Genomic DNA, 22,297 nt, shown 5'->3' with positions numbered 1-22,297 from the left:
AATAATAATTTATTTATAGCCCGCCCAATCACAAGGAATCCAGGCGGGTTACAACAGTAAAAATAAAGATAATAAAATAAAATACAATAAATAAATAAAATTAAATAAAATTAAAGAGAGCGAAGTGAGAACATTCACAGTTAGGCCTGATGGAAGTTGGGCCTCTCTTTTTCATTCCCTCCCAGGTCTGATGATGATGTCATGGAGGGAGGGCTCTTCTTCTTGAGGCAAGGATTTTATTTTAATTAATTTTAATTTAATTCTTCTCATTAAATTTAAGAGAAGAATTGGTGGACAGAGTGACATAAGTCACAGTAAATGGGGAGTAGAACTAGGTAGGGAAGGCCTGCCGGAAGAGATCCGTCTTAAGAGCCTTCTTAAAGGCTGTAAGAGTAGAAATGTCACGGATCTCCTTCGGCAGGTCATTCCATAGCTTCGGCGCTGCGATGGAAAAGGCCCTCTGGGTGACTGAAGTTAGCCTAGATTTTATTGGCTGAAGTAGATTCTTCCCCGAGGACCTTAGAGTGCGGGACGGACAGTATGGAAGTAGGCGATCTCATGTAGGGCTTTGAAGGTAATCACCAACACCTTGTACCTTGCCCGGAAACTAATTGGCAGCCAGTGAAGGGATTTCAAAACCGGTGTTATGTGATCGGTACGACGAGTACCTGTAATTAACCTGGCTGCCATATTTTGTACAAGTTGAAGTTTCTGAACTTGGCACAAGGGTAGCCCCATGTACAGCGCATTACAGAAGTCCAATCGAGAGGTGACCAGCGCATGTACAACTGTTTCAAGGTCTCCCTGCTCCAGGATGGGGCGCAGCTGGCGTATCAGCCGAAGCTGATAACAAGTGCTCCTGACTGTCGCATCTACCTGAGCTGTCAGGTGAAGCGACGAGTCAAGGAGCACCCCTAAGCTGCGGACAGAGTCTTTCAGGGGAAGTGTGACCCCATCCAGAACTGGCTGACATAATTCCATACCTGGGCTTGGGTTTCCTATAACAAGTACCTCCGTCTTACCTGGATTCAGCTTGAGTCAGTTTTCCCTCATCCAGTCCATTACCGCCCCAAGACAGGCATTCAGAGGAGAGATGCCATCCATAGACACTGCATCAGTTTGAGACATAGAGAAATATATTTGGGTGTCATCAGCGTACTGATAACATCCTGCCCCATGTCTCCGGATGATTTTTCCCAGCGGCTTCATGTAAATGTTAAACAGCATAGGAGACAATATTGCACCCTGGGGTACACCAAATTTTATCTCTCTTTTAGAAGAGCAACTGTCTCCTAGCGCCACCATCTGGAATCTGCCTGAGAGGTAGGACCGGAACCACTGTAGAACAGTGCCTCCGATACCTAACTCTCTCAGGCGTTCCAGAAGGATACCATGGTCGATGGTATCGAAGGCCGCTGAGAGGTCTAAGAGCACCAGCAGGATCACACTTCCCCTGTCGATGCCTAGACGGAGATCATCAACTGGCGACCAAGGCCGTCTCAACTCCATATCCTGCCCTGAATCCGGTTTGAAATGGGTCCAGATAATCAGCTTCATCCAAGACTGCCTGTAGTTGATTGGCGACCGCCCTCTTGATCACCTTGCTCAAGAATGGCAACAACGAGACTGGCCTATAGTTATTTCTATCCAGAGGGTCCAGGGAGGGCTTTTTTAAGAGTGGTCTTACCACTGCCTCCTTAAGACAAGAAGACAGGGTACCCTCCCTGAAGGATGCATTGATTATATTTTTCAGCATCAGCTTGACTATATCACCCCCCTGGACAGCCAGCCAGGATGGGCAAGGGTCAAGAGGGCAAGTCATTTTTTTCAGACTACTAAGGAGCTTGTCCACGTCCTCAGTACTTACCGACTCAAATTGATCTAGTCTAACAGTAATGGCGGAGGCGTTGGGTGCCTCTCTCATTGCTTCTGACTTAAAGTTGGCATCCAAATCAGCTCTTATCCGAGAGATTTTATCTGTGAAATAATCATTAAAAGCATTACAGTAAGCTATGGTTGACTCTAATAGAGGGTTCTGGGTGGGAGGCAGTTGTGTTAAACTCCTTACCACCCTGAACAGCTCAGCTGGACGAGATTTCACAGACGCGATAGATGCAGAGTAGAAAGATTTTTTGGCTGCATCTATCGCCACTTGATAGGACCTAAGAAAAGTCCTATGAAGTATCTTATCAGATATGAGTTGAGATTTCAGCCACCGCTTCTCTAGTCGTTGTCCAACCCGCTTCATTTGTTTAAGCTCTTCAGTGTACCAAGGGTTACGGTTTTTAGTGGGTTGGAAAGGACGCTTGGGAGCGATCATGTCTATAGCTCTGGTGATGTTGTTCCATAAATTAACCAGAACTTCAACAGAGTCACTGGCACTGCCACCCATAGAACCCCCTAGGGCTTCTTGGAACCTAATGGTTCCAAGTCTTCGAGAGCGGGCCATTCTAATTGGTCCTCCACCCCTAGAGGGAGGAATAGTAGTCTCCAGACCAACCTTAACCAGGAAATGATCCATCCATGATAATGCGGAGATACTAGTTATTTCTGCCCATGGATATGCCTGTTCGGTACAGAAGACCACATCAAGAGTATGACCTGCAGAATGCGTGGGCTCAGAGACTATCTGGGAGAGGCCCATGTTTGTCATGAAACCCATGAATTCCCGAGCCGCACCAGTAAGATTAGTCAAATCACCCTTGAGAGGGATGTTGAGGTCACCCAGGACTAATAGCCTAGGCGATTCCAACATCAGCTCTGTACTATGTACTATGATCTCAAGGTCCCTGACTTCCAGGAAAGGGCGCAGCTGGCGTATCAGCCGAAGTTGGTAACAGGCACTCCTGACCGTCACATTCACCTGATTTGTCATGTGAAGTGACGGATCCAAGAGCACCCCCAGGCTGCAAACACAGTCCTTTGAGGAGAGTGTGACCCCTTCTAGAACAGGAGGTTGCATCCTGATACCTGGATTGAGAGCTGGTACCGTAAGTACCTCCATTTTGTCTGGATTCAGCTTCAGTTTGTTTCCCCTCATCCAATCCATTACTGCTTTAAGACAGTCATTGAGAGGAGAGACACTATCTGAAGTCAAAGCTGATGACCAAGACATGGAGAAATATATCTGGGTGTCATCAGCGTACTGATAACACCCAGCCCCATTCCTCCGAATGATCTCTCCCAGTGGCTTCATGTATATCTTGAAAAGCATCGGGGACAGGATGGTGCCTTGTGGGATGCCACAATTAAGCTCCTTCCTTGCCGAGCAACTGTCCCCGAGCATCACCCCCTGGAATCTGCCCAAGAGGAAGGAACGGAACCACTGGAGTGCAGTGCCTCCTATTCCCAACCTTCTCAGATGGTTCAAGAGGATGTCATGATCTATAGTGTCAAATGCCGCTACCCCTGTCGATGCCCAGATGAAAGACATCAGCCAAAGCAACCATGGCAGTCTCCACTCCAAATCTCGTCCTAAAGCCAGTTTGAAATGGATCAAGATAATCGATTTCCTCCAAGACAGCTTGGAGTTGAAGAGCAACCGCCCTCTCGATCACCTTGCTCAAAAATGGTAGTAAAGAGACTGGCCTGTAGTTCTTCATATCCAGGGAGTCAAGGGAAGGTTTTTTCAGGAGCGGTCTAACTGCTGCTTCTTTCATACAAGATGGAACATGACCCTCCCTAAGGGATGCACTGATGATGTCCCTTAAGAACATCCTCAAGGCATCACCCCCCTGGACGGCCAGCCATGAAGAGCAATTGTCGAGAGGACAAGTTGTTTTCCTCACTCTTCCAAGCAGCTTGTCCAAGTCATCATGACAGATTAAAATTGATTCAGTATAACCACATCACGGAGTTGCTGGACACCTCATCAGTTGATTCTGTTATAACTCCGGCGTCCAAGTCGGCTCTTATCTGAGAGATTTTATCCGCAAAGTAGTTGTTAAATGCATCATAGCAGGCTGTTGTTGGGTTAAGTAAAGGGTTCTGCACAGGTGGAACCTGGGTCAGTTCCCTCACCGCCCTAAACAGCTCTGCTGGACGAGACTCTGCAGACGCAATACTTGCAAAGGAGAAGGCTCTCTGCACTGTACGTATTGCCTCTATAGGAACGAAGGAATTTCCTATGACAAGTTCTGTCAGATAAGAGTCGAGTATCTCGCCAGGCACACTCTAGTCGTTGTCCAACCCACTTCATTTTTCTATGTTCTTCTGTATACCATGGTTGGCGGTTTGAAACGGGCTGGCAAGGATTCTTGGGAGCAACCGTGTCGATAGCTTGGTAAGATCGGTGTTCCAGGTATTGACCAAAGTTTTGAAAGAATCACTGGCGTTATCATCCAAAGGACCCTCTAAGGCTTTCTGGAATCCAATTGGTTCCATTAGCCTTCGAGGGTGGACCTTTCTAATGGGTCCACCACCCCCAACGAGATGGACAGTGGCTCTAAGTTCAGCCTTGATCAGGAAATGATCCATCCATGACAATGGGGAGGTTTTTGCTACCTCCACCCATGGATATTCCTGTTCCGTACTAAAGACCACATCGAGTGTATGACCCACACAATGAGTAGGCCCGCTGACCAATTGCCCATGTTTGTCATGGATTCCATCAACTCCCGAGCCACATTGTAAGATTTAATAGACTGATCTCGAGTGGAATGTTAAAGTCGCCCAGAATTAAAAGTCTGGGCGACTCCAGCAACAGCTCAGAGACTAGTTGTGTCAGCTCAGTTAGGGAGTCTATTAGACAACGGGGTGGACGGTATACAGAATCCCCAAAATATCCTTGGTCTTCAGGCTTAGGTACATACACTCGAAGTGGACCGTTTTCTGGACAGGTATCCTGGTCAAGGTAAGGTTGTTTTTGTGAACCAGAGCCACTCTACCACCCCCTCGCCCACTTTGCCTTATCTGCTCAATGACTGAGTACCCAGCTGGGAGGGCCTGTGCCCAGGTTATTGCACTATCCTCTCCCAGCCAGGTCTCGGTAAAGCAAACCAAGTCGGCCTCTTCTTCTAAGAGAAGGTCTATATGATATGAATCTTATTTTTGACCAACCTGGAATTACAAAGGAGCAAGGTAAGGTTTTGGGACATGGTTGGTAGACTCTCCAATTCATTTTGAGGAACAGAGTGAACTGAAGATGGGATAGCTTTCAAACATCTATCTCACCTTCCTTTGTAACAAGCTTTCACTCTGCTGCCACCATACCTTCCTTTCCCCTGCACAACTTCAATCCTCATTCCCAGCTCATGTCCGGCCACAAATGCTTGTCCCTTATTCAAAGAATCTTCCGGATCTCACACAATGTTCTTAGACTATCACCACACCACAGTTAGAGCTCCAGGCCATGGCCCCTCTCACAGCTGCTGCCTTGCTGCTTGCTCTGGCCCCTGTGGAAAGGGGAAGAGAAGCTTGGTGTCCTGGCTGGCTTTTGGGGAGTATTTATTAAGAGCAACATTATGAATTCAAGGCCAGATTCAGTATACCTGGAGGAGGGCAGAACAGAGACTGATAAGAGAGTAACAAGAAATACCTAGATGTTTGAACTTATATACCATTCATTAACTTTTAGTGTGGTCTTCAACATAGTTACAATTTATTAATGTTGCTCTTAATAAATTAATCAGTTAATTGTAACTTTAAAGATCAGAAGGGGAAGTGACATTGTTGATGTATTAGGACTGCATGTATATTAGAATGTACTAGATTTATCTAGACTGAAGGGAGAGCAGAAGGCAAGCTTTTCTGGTGGGAGTCATCCATGACTCTTTGATTGTTTCTTTTAAAGGCCTACATGGTGGAGTTTGATTGTTTGGGGACATGTGTTCTCCCTGATCAAATTGCCTGAGGGGGTTGGAATAACTGGCTTCCTTGGGGGCAGGAATAGCAGCCAGTAGCTCTATACAACTGTTGCCCCAGTCTTTTGATCTCAGTCTCAGAAGAGAGAACAGAAAGTGAGCTTTTTTAGGAAGGAGTCATCTTCAAGGGGAGAAAGAACAAGGGACAAGGACAAAAGGAAAGACAGGCTGGTGGCAACTGATGGATCTGAGAAAAATAAGAGAGGGTGGGCTGAGGGATCTGGAATGGAAAACAACTCAGACAAAAACAAGGAGTTGTATGTAATAGAAGGACAAATAGCTTTTGGGCAGCAGAAGTAGTGGTGGGTGACACTGATGTAAGATCTAAGAAGAGAACAGCAACACCATAGCTAAGGAAGCAAAGGTGAACCTCCTTGCGAGACCCTTTCACCATGAAAACCCTTTGATAACGTAGCCCCAAATGAAACAAAAGAAAAGACTAGTACACAGACAGAAAGATAGAAAGAAGCACTAGGAGGTCACTGCAGAGAGCTGATCAAGGGCACAGAGAAACTGAGAGGGAGAGCCAAACAGTCTGAACTAGCATTAGAATCATAGAATCGTAGAGTTGGAAGAGACCGCAAGGGCCATCCAGTCCAACCCCCTGCCATGCAGGAAATCCAAATCAAAGCATCCTCAACAGATGGCCATCTAGCCTCTGCTTAATGACCTCCAAGGAAGAAGACTCCACTACACTGCGAGGGAGTGTGTTCCACTGTCGAACAGCCCTTACTGTCAGGAAGTTCCTCCTAATGTTGAGGTGGAATCTCTTTTCCTGTAGCTTGCATCCATTGTTCCGGGTCCTGTTCTCTGGAGCAGCAGAAAACAAGCTTGCTCCTTCCTCAATATGACATCCCTTCAAATATTTAAACATGGCTATTATAGCACCTCTTCTTCTTTTCTCCAGGCTAAACATCACCAGCTCCCTAAGTCATTCCTCATAGGGCCTGGTTTCCAGACACTTCACTATTTTAGTCACCCTCCTTTGGACACGCTCCAGTTTCTCAACGTCCTTTTTAAATTGTGGTGCCCAGAACTGGACACAATATTCCAGGTGGGGCCTGACCAAAGCAGAATACAGTGGCACTATTACTTCTCTTGGTCTAGACACTATACTTTTATTGATGCAGCCTAAAATTGCATTGGCCTTTTTAGCTGCTGCATCGCACTGTTCACTCATGTTCAACTTGTGGTCTACTTGGATTCCTAGATCCCTTTCACATGTAGTCTCATTCAGCCAGGTGTCCCCCATCCTGTATCTGTGCATTTTTTTTTTTCTGCCCTAAGTGCAGTACCTTATATTTCTCCGTGTTGAATTTCATTTTGTTAACTTTGGCCCAGCTTTCTAGTCTATTCAAGTCATTTTGAATTTTGATTCTGTCCTCTGGGGTATTAGCTATTCCTCCTAATTTGGTGTCATCTGCAAATTTGATAAGTCTGCTCCTAATTCTGCCATCCAGGTCATTTGATAAAGATGTTGAATAGCACTGGGACCCCCACTGGTCACTTCTCTCCAGAATGAAAAGGTGCCATTGTTGAGCACCCTTTGGGTTTGGCCGGTCAACCAGTTACAAATCCATGTAACAGTTAGCTTGTCTATCCCACATTCTCCAAGCTTGCTTGCAAGAATGTCATGGGAAACCTTGTCCTACACATTATAGGAGCCTGTAATGTGAGAAGCATTAGCCAGGGGAAGCTAGATATAGTGAAAAAATGAAACTAGGGATCAGTAAGCTAAAATGGGTCAGATAACTACACAGTGTTCTACTCAGGAAATGAAAAGACATGAAATCAGGTAGTGTTCATACTAAAAGCATATTGCAAAAGTGTTCATACTACAAAAGCAATCACAGGATACAATGCAAAATCAGGTAGGATCATGTCAAGGCTTCAGGAATAATCTATAAATAGAGTGTACAGCGGGTGTGCCTTATGCAGACTCCAGCATACGCTGGAGGTTCGCGCTGGAAAAAGCCTCAGTGCATCCAGAAACTATAATGGCATGTGTGCCTGTGGCGCGCACACCACACACCACCGCATACACGAGCCCCATTATCTTCAATGGGGCTCAAGCACACGTGGATTTTCCCTCACACTGAGGGATCCGGAACAGATCCCCGCATAAGAGGAGGGCCCACTGTATTACCATAATTATTACCATATGCACTAACTACAAAGGCAGAGGAAGAAGAAGTTGAGACAGCAAATGCTTCGCTCAGCCAAGGACCAGAGAGATCCTCTCACAGCCGCAGGAATTTATCATATACCATGCAGCTGCGGACAACTATATAAAAGAAAGGAAAAAATGAATGACACATGAAATAAAGAATCAATGTTCATCCCCCCCACACACAAAAAAACACAAAAGTCTGTAGCAACTACAGGACCATAGCATTAATTTCTCATGGAAGCAAAATTATGCTTAAAATTGTACAACATAGACTGCAGACACATATGGAGAGAGAAGTCCCAGAGGTGCAAGTGGAGTTCAGGAAAGGCAGAGGCATTGAGACTGCATAACAAGCATACAATGGCTAACAGAGCGCATCAAGGAATTTCAAAAGAAAATCAGCATGTGTTTTATACAGACTACAGCAAAGGCTTTGACTGCATAGATCACAAAAAGCTATGAAATGCTCTTAAAGACATGGAGGTGTCCCTTGCAGATCCACTTTTAACATAAGTGTCCTTATAAAGTGCTTGAAAGTGTTCCTCCCAAATCTCTGGGGGGATGTGACAATCCACTGCAACTGGTGCATTACTTTGGGAACTTGATGTAATATGCCAGAATAAAGCTAAGTGATTTGGTTTGCCTCTTTGAATAAGTTGTGCCCAATTATTTTTCATGATTTCTCCTTTTTTTGTACACCAGCAATTTTTGTAGCCTTTCTCCTCCTTTTTTATAATAATATTTATTGAATTTTATTACAGAATATAAAAGTTTAATATAACATAATAACTCATTATCAATATAAACAGGAAAAAATTGTAATGAAGAAAAAGTACTGTTATATATATTGGTATATCCGTTTCAATTTACGTTATTACTGTAACTTCTGTTACCCAGTAAAGTAATCTACTAGAATCATATTTGGTTCCCTACCCCTATGATCCTGTCCTGCAGTATTTTCCTTGCAGTATCTATCCTGTACTACTTGGTATCTATTATTCTTGTTTCTTAGCTAGTACCACATTTTTCCAACCTCCCCCCATTTCTTCTCATATTCCTGCTCTGTTTTACCTACAGTATACATTGTCAGTTTATCCATTATTTTCAACTCATGTACCCTTAATTTCCATTCTGTTATGTCAGGTATTATCCTTGTTTTCCAATGTCTGGCAAATACCATACGGGCTGCTGAAATCATATATAAGATTACAGTAATCTGATTATTATCCAACTTGTTTTGAATCATATCTACAATGTTTAATAAAAATAATTCTGGAAGCAAGGGGATGTTTATTTTTACAGCTTCTTGTATTGTTTTGTGTATTTTTTCCCAGTATTTTTGGATTTCTTCGCATTGCCACCATATGTGGTAGATTGTTCCACTTTTCTCTTTACGCTTCCAGCAATAACCATCAGAGGTTGTTTTTTTTTTCCATTTTAGATAGTCTTGCGGGAGTTAGGTACCATCTATGTAGAATTTTATTTTGATTTTCTTTTATTATATTGCACTTTGTAAATTTCTGGTTATTTTTCCACGATTATTTCCACAATGCTAAGGGTATTGTTCTTCCTATATTCTGCATCCATTTTATCATAGTTTCTTTGATAGTTTCTTTTTTCAACTCGATTTTCAAAAGTACCTTATAGGTTTTTTTTATAAATCCTTTAACTCCTCTCAGTATTATTTTATCAAATTCTTTCCTTTCCTTCTCTATTCCTTCCTTTTTCAGATTTTTATTAAACTCGCTTTGACTATAATGTAACCAGTTAATACTTATCCCCTCTTGTTCTAATTGCTCTTTAGTTTTTATTTTAATCTTGCCCTTTATATTTATCAGACAATCTTCATAACTAATCCACTTGTGTTTTGACCCATTAGAGCTGGGGTGGGCAACTGTGGAAGACTAGAAGGCTGCATTAACCCTCCACCATACCTCCACCAGCATTTTTTTTTTTAAATGCTCCAATGCCCTCACAAATGCATTCCTTGCTGTTTCTCATCCCTGTAGTTCCTGTGGAAGATTCTGTTAGGGAAATAACAGAATACATGGATCCCAATCAAGCTGATCTCTGGGAGAAGATCCCATCCAGCAAACACATTACTCACAAACACATTACTTTTTTGGTATATCGGGAAGGCGACCAGTTGAACATCTTCCGTGTTGTAGACCGAGGAGATGGGACTTTAACACCAATATCTGAATCTTTAAGGTATATTGGGTTTTATTTCATCTTAGAGGATTTTAAATATTATTACTTTGATCAAAGAGTGTATATATTGGCTAAAATAATGTTAAAATACCACAGTAATATAGTTTGAGTGAAGTATATCTAGTTATGTAGTAGTAGTTTAATTAAATTGACCAGCACCTTCCTTATTGAGTTTGTCAGTACAAAAATAAACAGAATCTGATCTGAGGAGAAATAATCAATATACTGTTCTAATAAAAACTAACAAAAGTAATGTACAATCATAATATTTACACTATAGATGATATAAGAATAAACACATTGTTTTATAGAGGATGAAGAAGAGAAGTTAAACATGGGGCTGGTTGTAGTAAGTTCAACTGTAAAGGAGCCCTAGTAGTGCAGTGGTTGCCTATATTGCAGCCATTCACAACCACAAGGTTGTGAGTTTGATCCCATCGCTCCAGGGTCAACTCAGCTTGGCATCCTTCTGTAGGTCACTAAAATGAGTGCCCAGCTTGTTGGAGCCAATTAGCTTATACATTGTAAACCACTTAGGGGATGCTTAAGTGCATTGATAAGTGGTATAGAAATGTACTTGCTATTGCTATAAAGCCAATACAATTAATTTAGATTGAAATCCTAAATCTGATTTCTAAGAAGTAAGTCCCACTGGACAAAGCAGGTTTTTTTAAGCAGAACTTTTATAGGATTAAATTGTTCATCAGATTCTGTAGAAAGTTATGAATTCTGGAAAAAAAACATTTAAGTTTCATCTTCTAATGGCAGTGCCTGATATGGAACGCTCATATATAGAAGATTAGAAGATAACAGCTCATATATAGAAGGCTATCATTGAATTTTGTTTAATGCTCCACACCCACACTAATCACATTTGCATGCAGCAGCAGAGCTGAAAGCTTTCCAGTAGGTCTATTGAAGTAAGATTTATAGATTTCAAGAAGTGGATGTTACAGTATTTATTTCCAAACAAAGTAATTTCACAGCTTACGTATGACAACATTTGTGGGTATTCTGATATACCTCTTTAGAAGTTGCTAAGGATTCATTCTTGAGATTTAGGTATACTTGCTGCTCTTTTGAGCATTGGACCTAGATATTTTATGGCCCTCATAGTATTTCATTTTGTAAGATCATCATTTTGAGAGGAGCATATTTAATTATGTACTAGAATCAAAGGCTTTGTATTTATGATCTAGAGGATGCTGTCTATTAACAAGTTTTTTTTAAAAAAAAAATAGTAAACTGGGCTGTTTTATTTCCAGTGTTGCAGAGTCTCCTAATTTGTCAGTTCTTAGCAGAAATTATTTTTTTTTTATTATGGTGATAATGTTTGGCAGCTAAGCATATTCAAGCTGTCTATGAAAGGAAAAGTGTCATAATTTTAATCATACTTACTTTTTCTTGTAAAGTAATATGGAAGTCAAAAGCATATTTGTCTTTCATTTCTGGTTTGTAGTAGCCTTCGGTTATGAGCAGTAAAACCAGTATGAAATTCAGTGGGAATTTTAGTGAAATTCTGCAAGGCAGGAGGTTGGACTGGATGGCCCTTGTGGTCTCTTCCAACTCTTATGATTTTATGATTCTATGATTCCCTCTAATAAGAGAGCAACCTCCAGTTCATTTTCCTGCCTGAATTTAGGTCAGCTGTCCTCTATAACTAAATTACTTCAGCCAAACCATCCTTCTTTTTTCTCTTTTTCTCTTCATTCATCTATACTTCATTTTTAAAAAAAATCACTGTCTCACTTCCTCCTACATTTCTCTTCCATCTTCTATATCCCTTCCCGATGATCCCAGCAGTGGGAAAGCTGAAGACAAAATGGATTTGTTACAAGATTATAGATCCCTTCCCTCAATCCACTACTTCCATTGACCAGCCTGTAGGATCTGATCAAGTAGACTTAGGCCCGATACATACCCGCACTTTGTGCCGGCCTGTGGACAGAGTTAGGGCACAGTGTCCTCATGTTGCCCACCCTAACCCTGCCCCAGGGCACCATTTTGGCCTGCGCTGATCCACATGGTGTGCAGCATCATGATGCTCCTCCAGTGCTAAATCCACATGATACAGCACTGAAGGGGCATCATAAAGCCACGTCACCATGGCTATGGCTCTCTAGAGGCCGGATTGGGGCTGCGGCGTGAGGTTGTCACGGCCACGATCCGGCCAGTAAAGGGGTGGCTGCAGACCGCCCCTTTGGGGTGGTCTGTATAGCCCCTTAGCTATCTGCTTAGGGAACCACAATGCAACCAGGAACTCATTTTTTTGGCATCAGCTGCCTTATCTAAGCCTTGTCCTCCAGCTTCTGCAAAGCATTGGACACAGGTGCTTGTTCAGTCTTTTGTAACTTGAATAATATATGGGTCTCTGTCTCTTCATACTGAGAAGGAAAAGTTTAGACTGACCACCTTTCTATAGCCAACACTTTATGCATTACAGGCAGGAAGGTGGAAAAAATCATGAAAATAGCCATTCTGAGTGACCCTGATTACTAGTGACCCTAGTACAGTATCTTCTATTAAAACTTGTATCAGTCTTCTGTTAAAAATGTATCAATCCCATTCACCCCACAGAAAAGGAGCGTTTCTTTAGTTCATTAACCTTTTTTCTCTCCATTCCTTGGAGAAGAAAAAGGGATTCTTCCTTCTCCCCTCCCTCCCACTTCTTTCTCTTACCTGGTGGAGAGTGGGTAGTCTGAAGAGCCGAGGGGCACTACATTTGCAGAAACTTGCTTCATTAGAATGTTTTAAGGCAGAAGATTTTCCTGTTCTGCTCACCAAGGGCACAAATATTTCAGTTCTCCTGGACTTTCAAATAAGGGGCTGTGCAAACAGCCCGATAAGGGACAGCTCTATGCCACTGCTGAACGGGCTGGCTTGGGGACACAGCAGCCACATGCCACGCCCCAACTCGGTGCAAATAGGAGCCGTGAAACACGGCTCCTATTTGAACCCTATAACGGACACCATAAGGGCTGCAGCACAATGTTATGATGCCCGTCGTGCACAGTGCTGTGTAAGCTCTGCGCAGAAGAGACGTCATTGTGGTGCACCCCGTCTGTACAGGCATGTGCCAAGATGGTGCCCAGGGTGCACGGTAGGGTTGTTGAACATGTAAATGCTCAGCCCTCGTGCAACCCTAGTCCACAGTCAGGCCTAAGTTAAGACCCAAAGCTACCTCAGGGAACAGGGGGGATTTTCAAATGTGTTCTCCACCCTCCACTGATATGCCATTCTCAAGCAATTTTAAAGAAGTGATCTAACCCGAAAGGGAGAAACCAGCTGGTTCCTGACTTAATAGTACCCATATTAAAATGTATTGCTTCAAAGGGTTCTTACTCAGTTGCAAGTACTATGGTAGTTGCTCCAGTCTCAGCACTGATTACAGCTGCACTATACACTGTGGATAGGGAGAATACTTTAATGAAACAGGAGGATTATGCCTCTTCTCCTGTCATTCAAGCCTCTCAAGTTTTTCACAACATCACACCTAGTAGTACTAAGTATTGGGAGAAATTCTTTGGAACCAGTTCTAATCAAGACCATGCCCCCCCCCACACACACACAGCAAAAGACTATAGTATCTCAAGAAGGACAAGTCTGTACGCGCACACGCCCAAAATGGTGCCAGGAGAGTGCAGAGCGTGCAGACACTCTGGTCTCCCGAGCCCTAACTTCGGCCCCAGGCCACTGCAAAGCAGCGGTCTGTACTGGGCCATTGTTTCATTTTTAATTTGGAGATTTCTCCCCTGTACTTTTGCTTACCATGAGATTTGAACAGGCCAAATTGATCATTGAACAGCATATCACCAACATAGAATGACAAATAGACATGGATAGGTCCAACTCTTTTATTGTCAGTGATCAAAATAAATATCTAACAACTTAAGTAAATATCTAACAGCTTATTCAAGTAATCTGGAACTGCCTAAATATCACTTGTGCCTTTACCATAGCTTGATGCCATATTCTTCCCTCTGCAAGGGGAAGGACAATATAGGAAAATTCCATACTTAAACAGACATTACAAATGTTAGGACAAATTAAAATTGTGGAACATGTGGTTTTTGAGTGTCTGTTTTATAGGGATTTACGTTCTGACTTCATCCTTCCAATTTCTTAGAGATGTTGGCTGTGCTGAACAATATCTTACTTTTCTGCTGCTTGCAGATACTGATTTTGTTATAACACATAAGGTGGCTAAATTCTCCTCAGCAGCAATTAAAATATGAAGAACTATGATTGGTGCTAGAGAACAGATGGCATAGAAAGGTATTCTTACTAGCTGCTATAACTTTTAAACTCTCAAAATACAAGCAAATGTTTAAAGCTGTTTTTATACTGTGATTTTATACTGTAATTCTATATTGTTTTTATACTGTTTTAATCTAATGTGATTCTTAAAATTTGTAAATGGTATCTTCTTTTATTGGTCTATGACTGTAAATAAATTTCTCTGTCTTTAAAGAAGACTTGCATTTGTCTATATGACATTAAATGACACAGAGCCAAAGTTAGAAAGCTTGGTGATAACCAAAATTAATCACATACAATGCAGTATTTTAATTGTCTCAGTTTGTTAAAATGATAAATCAAGATGACTCAATGGCCTGGGGTAATATAGAAACAGCAATATGGGAAGAAGCCTTTGATTTTGAATTACTCATTGCTATTTTTTTTTAAATAGAGAAGTGCAGAATGATAAAAATCTGGCATATAAATAAGAAAATGAAAGCAAATGCAATTTTCCCAATCAATCCTATTTAAAAACTTCCAAACTTCACACATAGCAATAAACACATGTCATAAGCAAACTTGGCAAAAAGGCATATATATGAGTAATGATTGGTTTATCAGAAATAAACATACATTTAACTAATCAGCTAAATCCCATATATGGTTCCAATTGTTGCCAATTATTTATTTAGAAAAATGGGCCCATCATGATCTCGTAACTATCTGTTAGGCAAGGCACTTGGGGAAAAGTTATATTAAGGGAGTAGTTTTACAGAGTCTTGTTTGTTTGTTTGTTTGTTTACAGTATTTATGCCCTGCCCCCATCTGAATGGCTTGCAGTAAAATCAGTTAAACAATAGAAAATGTAGGACAATATAATCGAAAACAATAGCATTCTATAAAAAAGAGAATGTAATGCAAGATAAACAGATTACACATAGTAAGATGATTATATTTAAAAAAAAGGTTAAAGCACAAGAAAATTTGTCTAAAGGTGGAATTAATTGTCATTGGTTGTTATATAGACAAGAGAGAAAATAAGGATAGAAATAAAAAATTATGGAATAGAGGAAAAATGATAGAATTGGAAACATATAATATGGGAAGATCAAAAAGTACCACCCAAAATTTTATTAAATTGGGACACAGAGGAAGAAACAATAAAAGAAACAATGATTAAATGAACACAAAATATTGGTCCTAACACAGACTTAGATAAATGGGAGATATTTTAGAACACAATGATTAAATTCTCATGATGCCAAAATGTTAAAGAGAATATCTATAAAATGCATTGTAGGTGATATCTTACCCCTGAAAAACTATAAAAATGTATAAATTAAACAGTAATAAATGTTGGAAATGCTTGAGAGAAAAAGGAACCTTTTAACCATCAATGGTGGATTTGTACAAACATTAAGAAATTTTGGAACTCTGTACATTAATTAATTGAAAAAATTCCAAAGGTGACAATAAAACTGAAACTGGAATTGTATTTGTTAGGAATGATCAATAATGGAATTGATAACAAAAAAGGTAAAATCTTACACTATATGACAACTGCAGCTAGACTTTTAATAGCTCAGAAATAGAAAGATAATTCAACTCTGATAGTTCAATATTGGCTATAAAATTATAAGAGATGGCTATGTTAGATAACTTAACTTCTTCTTCGTGGTCTCTGTGCCTCACACAATTGAGTTTTGCGCCTTCGCAGAGACTCCATTCGGAAGCTGAAAAGCTGAGCAGATTGGCGGACGTCCTGCTCACTCCCCTGTACTGAGCATGCCCAATCCTGCCGCTCTAGCTCCACCTTCAGTTTTTTTCGTCCACTGCAAGAGAAACATCTCCTTCAATTAGCTCCTGAGCTGAGTAGATTCTACTGTACGGTAGACTTGTTTTGCCTCTTTTCCTCTCTTTTTTACTGTATGGTAGATTTTTGTCTTTCTCCCTCTTTTTCCTTTTTTTCTTTGAGCATTGCCCATACATATATATATATATATATATATATATATATTATTTTGGTCCGGACGGCCCACTTTAGGTCGCTTATGGCCGCCTTGTTCTGAATGCAAGCGAAAAATCGTGTTTAATCATGGTCACTCCAAGTGCCTTTTTTGTCTAGGGGAAACCCATATTTCTGATAAATGTCCCCACTGCAGAGCTTTTACTGCTGTGACCCTAAGAAATAGAGCTTCCAAACTTAGATATTTTAAGTGGGAACGCTCCCTTTCTGCGGCCTATAAATCAGTATTAGCTGTAGACCCTTTGGGGAAAATTCCTATTCATCAGCTTCCCCAAATTCCCAAGATCTTGAGGCTTTCGACGTCGACAACTTCAACATCGACATTGCCCCCTGCTGTTGTTCCTTCGTCATCAAAAATCTCGATGTCACAGCCATGTTCTTCTGGCGACTCTACCCAGGAGGTACCCTCGGTTTCTCAAAAGCCTCATAAAGCCAAAAAGAGGCGAGACATTCCTCCTATTGGGGCTGATAAACCCAAGAAGAAACACAGGTCTAAGGTGGCGGCTGCCCCTTCTATGACCTCAGCCCCAGCGCCAATTGTGACTTTGACATCATTGCCTGCCTCAGTTTCAACGTCGATAGCTCTAGCCACGGCCAGGCTAGACTCCACTATGGCTTTCTTGATGGCCGCCTCGATATTGGCGGATGATTTGCATCTCTTATCCTGTATTTTGTATTTGATATTGCAATTTTTACCTATATACCGCTATGATCAACACGGAATAGCGGTTTATAAATAAAACTTATTATTATTATTATTATTACAGTATTATTATTATTATTATTATTATTATTATTATTATTATTATCATCATCTCTCCATGCCGGTCACTGTCTTAGACTCTGCAACGGGAGTATTTGGTTCAACGTCGATGGCTACCATGTTAACTACACCATCACCCATCACCGCTCTGGCTCCAATTACGATTTCTCCTTTACCACCTGTTCCATCAACACTTCTGGCACAGATCTTTCAGACTCCGCTGAAGGCTTATAGGCTTTCTTTCTCACCTCTGCCCACCCCCCACGGCGCCAATCACCAGCTAAAGTTCATGTGAGATTTGGAAACCTCAGGCTAATGACCCACAACCAACTTATTGCAAAAACAAGAAAGTTTATTGTCAGATGCACAGGTTCACTATCAGGCCGAAGAGTTTGGGAGGGAACATCCCTCATCCTACAGATCTTACTCTCCCTCCTACAGGGACCGATACCATTATAGAGAAGGTAGAGAGGATTTTTCTTCACTTTACCGACGTTGTTCCTGGTCGCTGTCTCGACATCGATCACACTCTCCTTCACGATGTCGATCACGGTCTCCTTCTCGGCGTGAATCACAGTCTCCTTCTCGGTGTCGATCTCGATCTAGATCACCTTCTCGATGTCGATCTTGCTCACCAAGAATGAATTCCCGATATTGAACTCCATCGCCACCACCCCAAACCACAGCTACTGTTTCCCGCCCGCTGGATTCACCCTCAACATCGGAGGCTGTGATCCCAACTTCGACGTCTACCTCGACACTGACACTCAGAACAATTCCTTCTATTATTCCCATTGTTCCTTCAACGTTGACAGTTTTGGCTACACTCCCTTGTGTGACCTCTTTGCCTCCTCCCACGCCGACTATGCTACTATCTACAGAAGAGTCTACATATGAAACTGAGCTGTCTCCCCACTCAACTTCCCCAGTGATAGCCTCCCCTCAAAAAGAGGTTGAGGACACCACACCACAGTCACCAGTTGAAGACGTGAGCTTATTTTCTGATGTCGTCAACAGGATGTCCCGAGCTATAGGCCTTTCATGTTGATCAGCCACCCAAACCTCCCAGAGATCCTGTCTACAGTATCTTGCCTGTCCCTCATCAACCAGCAGTCTTACCCTTCTTGGGCTCTCTATCAGATGTCATGGCACTCTCTTGGCATAAGCCTGCTTCTGTACCTCCAGCTTCCAAGAAACTAGAAAGCATGTATAAAGTACAACCAGATACTGCTCCATACCACTTCACCCACCCCAATCCAAACTCTCAGGTAGTGGAGTCTACCACTAAATCTTCAGGTAAGACCCACTCTGCCCCTACAGACAAAGATGGAAGACATATGGACATTTTTTGTTTTATTCTTCAGCGGCCCTTGATGCTAAAGTGGCCAACTTTCAAGCATGCATGGCAGCCTACCAAAAATTTATCTGGGACAAAATGGCCTCTTTTATCCCATATTTGCCTGACGAACAAAAAACAACAGTGATAGATTTCTGCGCAGAAGCTCTTTCTTTGGTTAATCAGCAGCTCCATTCGGCAAGACACTCTGCCGACTGCTCAGCCAAGGTCATCTCTGGCGCCATCGCTCTTCGCCGGTTCGCATGGCTTAAGTCTACAGACCTCACTGAGGAAGCCAAGACTAAAATTGAAGACCTCCCCTTCGACAGTGAGGGATTGTTTGCGGCTAACACTGACGATTCCCTTGGTACATTTGCCAAGAATCGCTTGACGGGTAAACACTTTGGACTTACCACCAACAAACAACAATACAGGTGACGTCAATGGCGTGACAGACCTGCCTTCTTCAATTATTCTCAACAACGGTCTGCCAATTCTCCTCAGTACAAGGGTTCTTCTCAAGGAAAGCCCTATAAACAGAAAAACCAACAACATAGTCAACAACAACAACAACAGTCTTCAGAAAAGTCATCTTCCTCCTCTAAATCCCATTTTTGACTCCAACTGGATGACACCGACATCCATTTGCTCTTCCCTTCCAACACGCCCCAGACTCCGCGACTTCTACGACCAATGGTGTCAAATCACATCCAACACCTGGGTCCTTACCATCATCTGCTTGGGTTACGCCATAGAATTTTCAAGTACTCCATCACTTGGTGCCTTTCGTTCCACTCCATCCTCGCCTACCCTCCAGGAAGAGATTGTCTCCCTTCTAGACAAGGGCACTATCCAACACATTCCACCCAACTGCAGACTAGACGACTATTTTTCTCGCTATTTTACAGTTCCAAAACGAGATGGTGGACTCCACCCCATTCTACACCTGAGAGGGGTCAACTCCTACATCAAACCTCCCAAGTTCAAGATGGTGACTCTCCAGTCAATTCTATCTTTCCTTCATCATGGTTCACATCGATCGACTTAAAAGATGCTCACTTCCATATCAGCATATCACCATTTCGTTTGTCCTCTTCTAGACACACTCCAGCTTGTCAACATATTTTCTGAATTGTGGTGCCCAGAACTGAGCACAGTAGGCCTGATCAAAGCAGAATAGAGTGGCACTATTCCCTTGATCTAGACACTATAATCCTATTGATATATACTACAATCATATTTCTTTTTTAGCTGTTGCATTATATTACTGACTCATTGTTTAACTTCTGGTCAACACATGGGTGATGTGATTAGGCCAGGATCAGGGTGACTGCACAGCCTGTTTCCAGACTGGGCTGCCACTGCGATCCCAAGCCAGCTGCTGCCAGAAGCTGAATTTAAATGGTTCTTTTTTCTGGCATCCAGCTACCTTGAGGGTGACACTATGCTTGTATTGATGCTTCCTAGCATCACATTGGCGTTTTTAGCTGTCTCATCACACTGTTTATGGTCTACCAGGACTCCTACATCCCTTTCACATGTTGTCTTGTTAAGCCGGATGTCCCCCATTCTGTATCTATGCATTTCATTTTTTCTGCCCAAGTGCAGTACCTTACATTTCTCTGTGTTGAAATTCATTTTGTCGGTTTTGACAAAATAGCTTTCTAATCTATTAAGGCAATTTTGAATGCTGGTCCTCTCTTCTGGAGTAAATAATAAAATATTAGCTACTCCTCCTAATTTGGTATCAACTGCAAATTTGATAAGCATGCCTTTTGTTCTTTCATCCAAGTCATTGATAAAGGTGTTCAATAGCACTGGGCCCAGGACTGAACCCTGTGGTACCTCACTGGTCACTTTTCTTCAAGATGAGGAGGAGCCATTGTTGAGCACCCTTTGGGTTCAGCCAGTCACCCATTATAAATCCACCTGACAGTTGTCTAGTCCACAATTTACTAGCTTGTTTGTATGACTGTTATCAGGGACCTTGTCAAATGCCTTACTGCAATCAAGATACGCTATATCCACAATATATGCTATATCCACAGCAGAGACCAGTGTCAGGAAGGATAAGTGAACCCCCTAGGATCCTGGTTGTCCTAGGTCTGGCTGAGCCATGCCTGTACATCGAAGCCTATCTTTCTTAAGGATTCAAGCAAGCTGGTATTCTTCCTGACCCAAGTGAAAAGCTTTATGCCTGAGTGGAAACACACCTTCATATCAGAGGCTGCCAATGTGTATTCTTTGTCGGGACAGGCTGCAGAATGGCTAGTTCACCTATGCAACATGGGGGCAGCAGAGCTAAATGACTTCAGCACATTTATGACTAGCCTTTGCATCCAGTTCAAGGACCCTTTCTAAGAAGAGAAAGCATGCACTAGCATCCAGTATATAAGGCAAGGGAACAAGCTGGTGTCTGAGTATACAGTGTTCTGATGCCTGGCAGGCTATATATCTAACTGGTTGAAGACCTCCAAAACACAGTGTCTGAGATGGGCTGAATCCTGATTACCTAGTGGTCATTGCCACAGGGGAATCTGGATACCCTGCTAGGTTGGGTGCAGCTAGCTAGAGATTTTAAAGCTGTGATGTTGAGCGTAAAATTTGCCAAGCAGAAGCAGTCATGGGCATCTGACATGGAAGCAGGCAGTGGTGCTACCAAGAAGGCTACCTGGCAAGCTCTTGGAGCCAGAGCATGAGAAGCAAATGTGCTTGGGGATAGGTCTACACTGCAGTAGAGAAGGGTACTGGATCACCAGCTGCCCCACACAGGCTTCAGCAAGACTCTGATGGAGAAGACTCCGGCAGCATGACTCTGAAGCCTGCAACACCAAGGCAAGGGAGTACAGTGTTGGTGAGTGCTCAACCCAGTTTATCTGATGAGTCTGTGAGTGATACAGAGGTGTCAGAAAACAAGGAGAGCCTGCCCTAAGGAGCTCCAAGAGGCAGACCTTTGAGCAGCAGGTACCCTGAAGCCATGTTGAGTCAATGTGTTGCCCTTTTCTTCAACCAGGTTGAGCACCTGAGAAGGAGGAGGCAGTATGGACATAGTTCATATGGTGGACTCAAGCTGCACTAAATGCTTCATGCATCCTGCTTCGGCTCCAAGACTGGGGCTTCAGGTCAGGGAATTACCATCCCCTATACAATTCAAATGGACAGTAGGCATCCTTCTCTGCTGTTTTATCACACATATGGAGATGGGGAAGCATGGGAAAACTTTACAATTTATTCTAGTCCCTATGTCATCACATGTAATAATCTTGGGATTGGATTGGTTTAAATTCCACAATCCCCATATCAATTGAGGAAGTGAAATTCTCAGATTTGAGGTGCTGACCCGATTGATTGGATGCTCCTGGGGAACTGGAGCAATATGACCCATGGGCAAGCCAGGACCAGAGCTAGTTGCCATACCCATGGGGCCAGAGATGCTCAGCGAGTATGCAGATTTGACGGAGGTGTTTGAGGGAAAAGAATCAAACTCGCTGTCCCCTTATTGTAAATCAGATTGTGCTATTGAACTGGTTCCATGGGCAGAAATACATAAAACGAAATGATACTCCCAAGGAACTAGCAACATTAAAGGAGTTTATAGATAACAGCTTGGTGAGAGGTTTCCTTAGACTGACCACTTTGTCATGGCCACTCCAGGATTGATCCGACAAAAGAAAGGTGAGACTTTGAGACT

At 42.4% G+C, this 22,297-nt stretch overlaps 1 protein-coding gene across 5 annotated transcripts in view; it reads left to right on the top strand.

Moving 5' to 3' along the window:
* ZFAND4 (zinc finger AN1-type containing 4) overlaps positions 1-22,297 on the top strand; it is a 140,944-nt gene that overhangs the window by 36,421 nt on the left and 82,226 nt on the right. For all 5 annotated transcript variants that reach the window (XM_042459886.1, XM_042459885.1, XM_042459883.1 and 2 more), the window contains one exon: positions 10,041-10,242. In XM_042459886.1, the coding sequence (XP_042315820.1) occupies positions 10,041-10,242 (202 nt within the window). The remainder of the gene's footprint in view (positions 1-10,040; positions 10,243-22,297) is intronic.

The sequence above is a fragment of the Sceloporus undulatus genome, chromosome 3, assembly GCF_019175285.1.
Source record: "Sceloporus undulatus isolate JIND9_A2432 ecotype Alabama chromosome 3, SceUnd_v1.1, whole genome shotgun sequence".
Classification (NCBI taxonomy): domain Eukaryota; kingdom Metazoa; phylum Chordata; class Lepidosauria; order Squamata; family Phrynosomatidae; genus Sceloporus; species Sceloporus undulatus.
The sequence above is the reverse complement of the archived record's forward strand: the minus strand, read 5'-3'. Positions and strand labels throughout refer to the sequence as shown.